General features: G+C 37.6%; 2 protein-coding genes across 3 annotated transcripts; one reads left to right on the forward strand and one right to left on the reverse strand.

Annotated features, from left to right (window-relative positions):
- The first annotated feature begins 1648 nt into the window (after positions 1–1648).
- On the forward strand, positions 1649–2169 carry LOC130993904 (AP2/ERF and B3 domain-containing transcription factor At1g50680-like). The gene is made up of 2 exons (XM_057918939.1): positions 1649–1918; positions 2035–2169. Exons 1-2 carry the CDS (start codon positions 1649–1651, stop codon positions 2167–2169), a joined length of 405 nt encoding a protein of 134 aa, XP_057774922.1.
- Positions 2068–4576, reverse strand: LOC130995644 (agamous-like MADS-box protein MADS4). 2 transcript variants are annotated; one of them, XM_057921011.1, is made up of 3 exons: positions 4119–4576; positions 2490–2568; positions 2068–2298 (listed from the first exon to the last, which is right to left on the reverse strand). In XM_057921011.1, exons 1-3 carry the CDS (start codon positions 4301–4303, stop codon positions 2293–2295), a joined length of 270 nt encoding a protein of 89 aa, XP_057776994.1. In that variant the 5' UTR covers positions 4304–4576; the 3' UTR covers positions 2068–2292. The 2 variants fall into 2 exon arrangements, with proteins under 2 accessions (XP_057776994.1, XP_057776993.1); XM_057921010.1 differs by having other exon boundaries at positions 2075–2298; positions 2490–2571; positions 4119–4520.
- Positions 4577–11113: the final 6537 nt, after the last annotated feature.

Genomic DNA, 11113 nt, shown 5'->3' on the forward strand with positions numbered 1-11113 from the left:
ATGAACTGACGTATTTGTTGAAAAGATGTATTTGTTTAAAATTTAGCACTCTAGGATTCGATCCTCAAACGTTCAATAAAATTATTTCTATGTTCATAAAAAAACTATTGACATGTTCAACGTTCCTAACTTTCAGAAAAAAAAATAATTTCTCCATAGAACCTAATCCTATAAACTATTTAATAATGTATTAAAGTGGGAGTAAATTAAAGAATTAAATAGGGATATAATAGTAAATGAGTAAAAAAAATTATTTTTTATGGAAACAAGCCTATATAAATGAGACATTCAAAAAGGAAAACAAGCCTAAGCATATGGGACGGAGGGAGTGTATATATATATATATATATATATATATATATATATATATATATATATATACACACACTTTATTTTAGTATAAGATAAGAATTCTTTTTTAATATAAAGTTATTCAAAATCTTGATTTATTCAATATAAATTGCATGTCTGCTGCATGTATCACTTAGCTAGTTACTATCATAAAAGTGTATACAAATTTTGACATACTAAATATTACCCTCAGGTGTGCTGGAGCGAAGGACACAAGTTTAATAAAATGATTGGAAGATATAGTTTAAATATTAAAGGGTCTATAAACGGGATTTAAAATATAAGAATGGGTTTTTCTAATAGGAAAACACACCATCTTTGTTAGACAAACGAAAATATTAATAGACGCACAATATTATGTTAAATTCTAATTAAAGAAACAATTTGATAAGATAATATAGAAAATAGTTAGGATAGAAATCTCTTTAAAAATATAAATTATAAATACTATAGATCGAATATGTATAAATTTGTTGTGAAAATGTATGATTTCAAAAATTAAATTTTCACTTTATTTGAGATTCGAACCCAGGACTATGAATTCATCCAATAAAATAACGAATCCACTGTATATCTTCATAATCTAAAGGCTGAAAATAGTTCTTAATTAATTTATATCTTTTAATGAATTTTTATTTAGTTCATCTCATTCAATAAATATATTTATATGAGTTTTATTTATTTAATATAAAATAAGAGCCTTTTATATCTAAAATTCATTAAAGTTATGAAAAAATTTATCTATTTTTTAGAGTATAAATTTGAAAAATGGTTGGAGTATATCAAGAAAGTTGTAACATACCATATTTGACTCATAGAATACCTGTGCTGATTTATTAGTTTGTCTATCTGATGATCGGAAGAGAAAATGTGAAAAAATGATTACAAAGCATCCAGCTGAAAATGCGGAATAATAACTCAAAAAATATGGAATCAGAACTAATTAAGGGCGGGTTCGGATAAAGCCTAATGCATGGAATCTCAGGATTAAAATTATTACCATAACTAGTGCCTTATTTGAGACAAATTTAGAGGATTAAATTAACATAGTTATAAAAAATCCTTCCCATGAATTGCAAACATTCCTTATCTACAACAAACCAAAAATCTTTGATTGGCATATATCTCTCTCCCAAGATAACTCCTTGTATTCCACTTTCTTGCACACAAATCATAGTTTTCTCTTCTACACCTCAAGTTTTATCATCTGCTGCAGGTATGTCAATCTGTACAATTTTGTTTATATCACATATTTTGTCGCTTAATTATTTTGATATTGTATTGATTTTAGTGTTAAATGGAAGAAGAGATGGTTTCAGCAGCAAGAGAGGTTGGAGGGTGGAGAAGAGAAAGATTCAAGGGCGTGGTCCCACAGCCAAACGGCCACTGGGGCGCACAGATATACGCCAACCAGCAGCGCATATGGCTGGGGACGTTCAAATCCGAGACGTCCGCAGCCATAGCCTACGACAGCGCCGCCATGAAGCTCCGCCACGGGGATTCCCACACAAACTTCCCACCAACGGCTCTGGAACTTGGGTTCCAGAGCCAGTTGAGCACGGAAGCCGTGCTCAACATGATCCGTGACGGATCGTATCCGTCACACTTGTCCGAATTCCTAAGGAAGCAGGGAGAGCTGGAGATAGGGTTAAACACATCATCACTGTATGGGTGCTCCTGCAGCCTCCTCTTCCACAAGGAGCTGACCCCAAGCGACGTGGGCAAGCTCAACCGCCTCGTCATCCCCAAGAGGTACGCGGTGAAGCATTTCCCCGACGTGCCCGGGGAGCAGCAGGTGCAGCTGGAGGTGTACGATGAGGCCATGAGCCTCTGGAAGTTCAGATACTGCTACTGGAAGAGCAGCCAGAGCTTCGTGTTTACCCGAGGCTGGAACCGGTTCGTCAAGGACAAGGGCCTCCGCTCCAACGACACCGTCGCTTTCTACACCTATCAGACCCCACATTTGGGGAAGTCGTTTCTAGTCATTCATCATGTGGCCGCTCAGGCTCAATCATCTCCTATTACTATTACTACTCCTAATAAAGGGTTTAAGCTTTTTGGAGTCCAAATTGACTAACTCAGTTTTGTAATTTCAAACAATTGATGAGAATGCATGAAATTGAATGTCTAGTATATACCAGTGCCTCTCTTGTGGATACACTTGTATCTGGAGCTCCGTAGTTGCACTTCTGATACCTTTCCAGTGTCTTGAGCATGCTGCTACAGTCACAAATTCACAACAATTTATTCAGTCTAATAATTTTATGCAAATCCAATCAATGGAAAAATTAAATGTGATTAGTCTAATCAGAAGAAAGACATGCTATATTCTTGCCAAAACAATCTTTATTCTCTCAGTAATCGATGAATTTCCTCATAGCAAGTACAGAAAGAGAGAGCCATAAATTGCCCTAAAAATATTTCAGATATCTGGGTTTGGCGTATAATCCATTGTCCATAGGGAAATATGGAGGATTGTCAGGAATATAATCATCTCTGCAAAATTAGCCGAGTGAAAAGTGACCCATCTAGAAAAAGAACAAATTAAAACGAAAAAAATATGCAATAATTCTTAATCATGAGATAACACCTCCAAGTAACTGGATATAACACTGTTTTCATCCAAGCAAGACTCCAAAACCAGAAAAATATGACATCTTTGTAAAATTTTCTTGTTGGAGCTTTGCTTCAGCATAAAAAATGAAAAAGATCTGAGAGAGGGAAAGAGGAGAGAGATATGCTAATTAAAGAAGAAGATATATACAATAATTATATAATTTTGAAGGGTTTAAATTCCCATCTTCCATTTTTTTCCAAAAAAAAAAAAACCCTAGCTAAAGGAAAAACAAAGTGAAGATCCAGAAAGAAAATTACGAAAGGGCGAAAAGATTAAGGCTTGATGATCTCTTACAGCGGCTAACTCGGAACGAAAATCTCTCAGCTTAATCATGTCTGCAATGGACTTCCTTTTTTGGTAAAATTTTTGTAATTGAACAATCTAAAAAATTAATCCTTTCTTCTGTTGGAAGATCATTGAATGATGTTTCCAAGCAAAAATGAAGGGTGAAATTGGAGAATTTCTCCATGAAGAAAAAACAAAAACAAGGGCAAGAGGAAGATTCAACACACAAACCCTAAAAAGGTCAAAATTTGGACCAAATCACCAGAAATTATGTTTGCATTTATTTGTAGGAGTTTGTCAAAAGAAATTGAATCTAAGAAAAAGATAAATACGATTCATGAAAGTAGAATTCAATCTTTGGTGACGACTACTGAAGAAGTAAACAAAACCAGATGTTAAGGGAAAGAAGAAAGAAGATTGATGTGCATCATTGAATCACACATCTAGCTAGATCGGAGAGTTTCTCTCTCCAAAAACACAAAACACAAAACACAAAACAGAAACAGTGATATTAGCAAAAGAGAGAGAAAGGGGTTGAAGGTGCAGAAAAACTCAACACAAATATAGAAATGATCTTCTTTTCATGGTTTCCTCTTGCAGATCTAACAAAACCCACAAGCACAGAGCCCTATAGACCTCAAAAACATTCACTGAAACGGCAAAGAAACCCCCTCCTCCCCTCCAAAAAAAGATAGCTTGCTTTTCCTCCCACCAAAAACCAAAAGATTGAATTTTTCGACATCTCCAAAAATCAAGATATTGGGAAAAAAAGAAAAGAAAAAAATGATATGATAGTATACATGAATATAGGTGTTGCAAGTGCAGAGAGATGAAGGGTTGGTGTTTGGTGAAGTTTGTTTTATACCTAGAGCTACTGCAAAACTCGTACAGCTTTCCTCTATTGGAGAAGATAATCAGAGCAACCTCAGCGTCACATAGAACCGAAAGCTCATACGCTTTCTTCAAAAGCCCATTTCTCCGTTTTGCAAAAGTCACCTGCCTGTTGATCTTGTTCTCTATCCTCTTCAGCTCAACTCTCCCTCTCCCCATCTCTCTCTCTCTCTCTCTTTCGATCACTCCCCTTCACAAAAACACAAAACCGTCTCTCTTTCTTTCTCTAGTACATCCCACCTCCTTTATAACTATCTCACCGCATCACATACTATATACACCTAGTATGCATACACATACATATACACATGAAAAAGTCAAAACTCCAATTTCTCTTGCCAAATTAAACTTAATTCATTTCTGATTTTGCGTTCAGAGATATTTCATGTGTACGTATATACACTGTATATTTTTATTTTTTGTGGGGTTATTCAGGCATTCTTATTTTTTGGGGGTCATAGTATTATCAATTTAAAACAATTGTTGGTGGTCCAAACCTAAGGTGCATGGTGAAAGCTGAGGAATTTACAGCTATGTATTTAGGTTTTGATCCAACGGTAAGAAATGAGGGTGATGAAAAGCAGACAACATGGATGAGGTGGGACTTGGGCCCTTTTATAAGTAGAGGGAAACCTTAAAACTGAAGAGTAATAAGTAATAACGATGCTAAGTGCCACGTGTCCACCTAAGGCTAAAAGGTATATTCACGAGCCATTTTAATCTTATGATTTTTTGGATGCGAATATGTGTTGTCTCCTTTCACAAGTTTAATGTTTAGGTTTTACCTTCTATTTGGATTAAATGTTTAGTCGATCTTGGGTTTCATTTCCAATATAACCAATTAATGCAGAATGCATGATTTGATATTTTTGAGTCACTTATAAGGTCTCAGTTTGAATTTTTTAATTGATATGAATATATGGAAAAAAAAAATGTGGTTAGTATGAGAGATAAATGTTAAATTTGTCACATTGTAATGGATATATTATAGGTAGCTAGTGAAACGATCTATATATTTCCTAAATAAACAAACATATAAATTATGGGATGCCACTTTGACATAAAGACAGTTTGCTACCATGCATGTTTTTCGAGAGGGAGTTTCAAGTTTGCTACCATGTTAATATAAATATTGCTAGGATGGTACTATCACACTCCAATAATTTATACATTCATGTTTAATTATAAAAATCGAGTTAAAGGTGGGGATAAACACGTATTTAATTATTGGGTGCGGGCTATATAATGTGAAATGAGCCTTCATACGTAATAGCATTTAGGTTCACATGTTCTAATCTGCAATGTAATAAATCACAACACTCAATCAAGTAAGAAGAAATAGTAGCTGTAGGCAATTAAATTGTCGTCGAATTAAATCATGGCACGTGTAAATTCATGAATTAAATATTCAATTATATTTTCTATTTTATTAAATGGGATTTTATTCCTAATTAAATAGATATATATGATTAATATTTAATAAAATGAATTAATGGGCTTATTGGCCACTTAAGGCCCTAAGGCCCATGCATGAAGGCCCAAAGCCCATAAAGCCCACGAAGCCCATCTCTAAAATCTATAAATAGAGGTGTTGGGAGCTCATAAATGACAACGTGAAGGAGTGGAAGATCGAAGAGACCAAAGAATTCTCTCTAGTATCGTAAGTTGAAAGAGGCGAAGAATTGGAGAGTTCAAGTATTCTTCCAAGTATTCAAGTATCTTGAAGAATTCTATCTAGCGTTCAAGTCTTCTTCGAATCTTCAAGTATTTGAGCATTCAAATCTTCAAGTATCCTTCGAAATCTTCAAGCGTTCAAGTCTTCTTCGAATCTTCAAGTATTTGAGCATTCAAATCTTCAAGTATTTGAGCATTCAAATCTTCAAGTATTCTTCAAGTATCTTCAAGTGATCAAACCTTCAAATCTTCAAGTGATCAAGGCGTTCTTACAAATTCCAAGAACGATCTTCCTCAAATCAAATCAACCAAGTCCCAAAGCTTCAAGGCGTTCTTACAAATTTCTAAGGACGTTCTTCTCAAATCAAATCAAGTTCAACGTTCAATCCAAAATCATGACTTAAGTCCTTTGGATTGGCGTCATAAAAACAAGTATTTCAAGAACCTTCGAGCTTGTTCAAGAATCAAATGGAAGAGAAGAATCAGAGGATTAACTAGAGATTGCAACTCGCATAAATCTATCTTCAAATCTATCAAATTATCTTTGTAACGCGTTTTGTATTTTATCAAATTGAAATACAAAAATTTGTGTTTACAAATTTTGGCACGCCCGGTGGGACCTCTCTACCTCTCATCTCTACTCTTCACCAACCACAATCGCCTGATTAGAAGTCAGAAATCTTGAACGATGTCTACTCAATCAAATGCAGCTGCTCCAGCTTCATCCAAAGCTTCTTCGGCAAACGTGGGTATGATCACGCGAAGCAAAGCAAAATTGATGCAAGAGGTGTCCAAGTCGACCTCCCGTCTTCCATCTATTCATGAAGAAGATGACAACTCCAGAAGAAGCTTCACATTCCCCACTGAAAATTATCAACTCCATGCAAGTGTCATGATGACAAACACTTCCACCATGGAGGAACAACTCTTGAACTTGACAAAGATGGTTGAATCTCTAACCAAGCACATCCAAGAGCAAGATGCCCAAATTGCAAAGCTTAAAGGAGAAAAAGGAGATTCAAGCCACGCCAACAACGATAGGGAAGGCAAAGAAAGCGAAGAAGATGGAGAGAATAACGATGAAGAAATCTCCAAAGACAAATCAAAGAGTGATGGAAAAAGGCCTTCAGGAAAAGACATTCTCTTCTCGTCTGGTGGCCTCATTCCCATTGACCAACTCAAAGAGTTCATCGAAGCAACAATGAAGAATAACTCCGATGGAAGCTCCAAGTCATCGTTAACTTACTCCAAGCCATATACTCGGCGAATTGACAGTATGAGGATGCCTCTTGGTTATCAGCCCCCCAAATTCCAACAATTTGATGGCCAAGGAAATCCGAGACAACATGTGGCTCATTTCATTGAAACATGCAACAACGCTGGTACTTATGGAGATCATTTGGTCAAACAGTTTGTTCGCTCATTGAAAGGTAATGCCTTTGATTGGTACACCGACTTAGAATCAAACTCAATTGATAGTTGGGAACAACTGGAGCATGAGTTCCTCAACCGCTTCTATAGCACTAGAAGAACTGTCAGCATGGTGGAGCTCACAAGTTCGCGTCAATTCAAAGAAGAGCCAGTCATTGATTACATCAACCGATGGAGAAACCTTTGTCTCAACTGCAAGGACCGATTGTCTGAATCATCTGCCATCGAAATGTGTATTCAAGGGATGCATTGGGGCTTGCAATACATCTTGCGAGGAATCCAGCCAAGAACATTCGAGGAACTAGCCACTAGAGCTCATGATATGGAGTTGAGCATGATGGCAAGCGGGATCGAAGGACCACCAATCCAGGAGTCTAGCAAATTCAAGCCAGAATTCAAGAAAGGAGGAAAACCATATGACAAAGCACCAAAGAATGAATCTATGGCGATTAAGGCAACTTCGGTGAAATTTCTAAAGAAAGAAGCTAATCAAGAAAGCAACCAGAACACTTCACGAGACAATCAGAACTCTTCCCGAGACATGGGGCAAAGAAGATCTACCTTGAAAGAAATGCAACAAAAGCAATACCCTTTCTTAGACTCTGATGTTTCAGGAATTTTTGATGACCTGCTCAAAGAAAAGCTTATCGAGTTGCCAGAAATGAAGCGACCAAATGAAGCAGGGAGGACAGATGATCCAAGTTACTGCAAATACCATCGTCTGGTTGGGCACCCCATACATGATTGCTTCATCTTTAAAGACAGGGTCATGCGTTTAGCTCGAGAAGGGAAAATATCTCTTGAAGAAGACGCTACTGCTGTAAATATGGTCTCCACCGACTTGAATGACATAATAGAAGGTATTGGAGCTCTGTATGATACATCCAATCAAGTAGATGAAGAACCTGAGCTAAATATGGATGAAGACGATGATGCATTGGCAATCACATTCTCCAATGAAGACTTGCAGCTTGGATCTGAGCCTCATAACAGGCCATTGTTCGTGAGTTGTTATACACAGGAGCAAAAGGTCAATCGAATTCTCATCGATGGAGGCTCGGCAGTCAATATTTTGCCACTAAGGACTTTGAAGCAATTGGGAATCCAAGTAGATGAGCTGTCAAAAAGTCGATTGATGATCCAAGGTTTCAATCATGAAGGGCAAAGAGCTCTTGGAACTATAAGGTTGCGATTGCTGATGCAGGACATGGATTCGACGGCGTTGCTTCATGTTATCGATGCCAAGACGTCCTACAATATGCTTCTGGGTCGACCATGGCTTCATGAAAATGGTGTTGTTCCTTCTACATTGCACCAATGCTTCAAGTACTATCAAAATGGCGCCGTAAGAAAAGTGGTTGGTGATCAAAAGCCGTTTACGGAAGCAGAATCACATTTTGCTGATGCTAAGTTCTATTTGGAAAGAACCAAAGTCTCAATGGTGAAAGATGATACATCACATGACGAGTTGAGATCTTGCCAGGAGAAAAAGAAGGAAGAATCTTTTCTGAAGATGGAAGGATTCACCATGCCTTTAACGAAGATTGATGACAAGAAGCCAATTCACCAACCATTTGAAGGGTTTGTCCGACCAAAGCAAAGTAGCATCACAGAGCATGAAGATCTCTCAAACAAAGAACTCTCAAAGCACTTTGGTCCGAAGGCATATAAACTCCTCGTGAATGCTGGATACAATCCTCAAGAAAGCTCTATGTCAAGGTCTCATTTGGAAAAGACTGATAACGCAGGCCAAAACTCCAAAGCAGGTTTGGGATATACAGTGCAAAGCCCCATTCGAATTGCCATCAAGAGAGCCACTGCTAACTATGCTAGCACCAAGCAAATCCTGGAATCTTCAAGCAATCGGAGAACCCAAAGGGTTTCTATTTTCAATAGGATGGGTAGAAGAGAAGCTCAACAAGTATCTGTCTTTAAAAGACTTGGCAAAGGCAAAACATGGAAACGAAGCAAGACAAAAGGGAGTGATGAACTGCACATAACAGAGAAATGGAGAAGTTTGATCCCTCCTCGAATGAAAAGATACACCACTTTGATTATGTCATGTGGGAAAAAAATGAAAGCTCAAATGAAGACCACCATCTTCACACGAGATGCCATAGATCAAGAAGATAGAGAAAGTGTGGCTTCCTCTTACTACACTACTAATAGTGCTAGTAATCCAGTTCCTCTTCCTCATACTACTCAAAGTCAAGTGCGTCGTGAAATTGCAAGTCTCGTTAGAAGTGGCGTTATCACAACAAGCGTTGCAGAAAATATAGCCTTCATACGCCAGAGAAATGAAAGCATAATGACGTGTTTTGATTGCAAAGATCCTCGCCAAAAAGATGAAGACGCTGTTACAGCAAACCATATCACCTCCTGCGAGAAAATGGTCGTTGGAGAAGAGAATTCGCACTTGAGCCCAAAAGAACTGGAAACTTTAGAAGAAGAGAGACTAGAAGTCCAACAAAAATTGGAATACTATCAAGCTCTTCTTTTAAGATCCTTCAACAAAGCAGTGCGAGCACCCTCTTTTCAAATTGGAGACATGGCCCTCGCTGCAAGGAGGCCAATTGTTATCACTCTCAACGGAAAGTTCTTGAAGTACTACTATCCTTGAAGGGTGGTAGAAGTTGAAGCATGTATATATGTGTATAGTTATTAAAAAAAAAAAAGCCAAAAAATAAAAAAAAAATAAAAAAAAAAATAGAAAAGCAGAAAAGCAAAAAAAAAATGAAAAGCAGAAAAGCCGAAAAGATGAGTCAGATGAGAAACCAGAAATGAAGAAAAACAACAAAATGAAGCGTATGAAGACAGCTCCTTGACGCACGAGCCTAAACTGCATGTTACTCCTGGCCCGCATGAGTATAAACTGTGCACGGCACCCAATCTCAAACACCCGTTGATCCTATGAACTACGTTTTGACTTGATCCCTTTCAAAAGGGTACGTAGGCAGCTTAGATAATTTCTAGGTTCAGTCATAAGTTGTGTTTGACTCTTTTCAATTTATATCATCAAAGTTATGATTTAAGTTGATTATGTGAAGCCGAATATGTCTCAAATTGGGAAGAAAATCAAGCCATCAAAAGAAGCACAAGCATTTGGAGAAGATGTCAAAATATCCATCACAAACCAAATAAGAATCATCAAGAGAGAAATGATAGAAACTGCGGTTTGCACCAATACTAAGCAAATGGGTCTTGATCCTCCAAAGTTCTCTGAGCAGAGATCAAAAGTGACGCTGAAGTCTTCAAAATTCCGCAGCATTTCCTCATCAACATGTGCAACTTTATGTTTGTCAAAATCTCTTTTGAATTCTGGGATTGCACCTCGGACAATATGAAAGGAGGCACTATCTTGCTTGAAGGACAACGTCATCTCTGTCTTCCACCTCTCTATCATAGCAAGCACTTCCTTGATCAAAGCAATTCGAACGATGGCTTCATTCTCCTTGGCTTAAGCATCAAGAAGAAAATACTCAATCTTCTCGAGCCGTTGTGCAGAATTCTCCCAACTTCGTGAGATGCCAAACATAACAACAACCTCACTCAAACCAGATTCAAACAATCCCAGGTCTGAGCGCACCCAAGACCTGTCAAAGAATTGAGTCATCTGGCATTGAGGTCGGCTATGCATCAACAACTTCACTTCTCTCCAAGCTAAAGTTGAATCCGCTCGTGGAGTTGAAACACATGTTCACCAGACATAATAGAATACCATTGAGTCATCGAGCCTGCTCAGATGCACGCAGATAGAAGATGTAACCAGCAATCTTCAAAGGGTGGACTCACAATGGCCCAGATCCGAGCGCACCCGAAATCTGATTAAAAGCCAATTGAGCCACCTGAAGTGCAAAGTAAACA

The sequence above is a fragment of the Salvia miltiorrhiza genome, chromosome 7 (genome assembly GCF_028751815.1).
Source record: "Salvia miltiorrhiza cultivar Shanhuang (shh) chromosome 7, IMPLAD_Smil_shh, whole genome shotgun sequence".
Classification (NCBI taxonomy): Eukaryota; Viridiplantae; Streptophyta; class Magnoliopsida; order Lamiales; family Lamiaceae; genus Salvia; species Salvia miltiorrhiza.

Bases quoted from the DNA above. Each gene is read 5' to 3' on its own strand.
- LOC130993904 (XM_057918939.1), top strand. From the start codon at position 1,649: ATGGAAGAAGAGATGGTTTCAGCAGCAAGAGAGGTTGGAGGGTGGAGA. The intron at 1,919-2,034 runs GTGCTCAACATG...GTGCTCCTGCAG, and splicing joins GCCAGTTGAGCACGGAAGCC to CCTCCTCTTCCACAAGGAGC.
- LOC130995644 (XM_057921010.1), bottom strand. From the start codon at position 4,303: ATGGGGAGAGGGAGAGTTGAGCTGAAGAGGATAGAGAACAAGATCAAC. The intron at 2,572-4,118 runs GTATAAAACAAA...TTGTGACTGTAG, and splicing joins GAGTTTTGCAGTAGCTCTAG to CAGCATGCTCAAGACACTGG.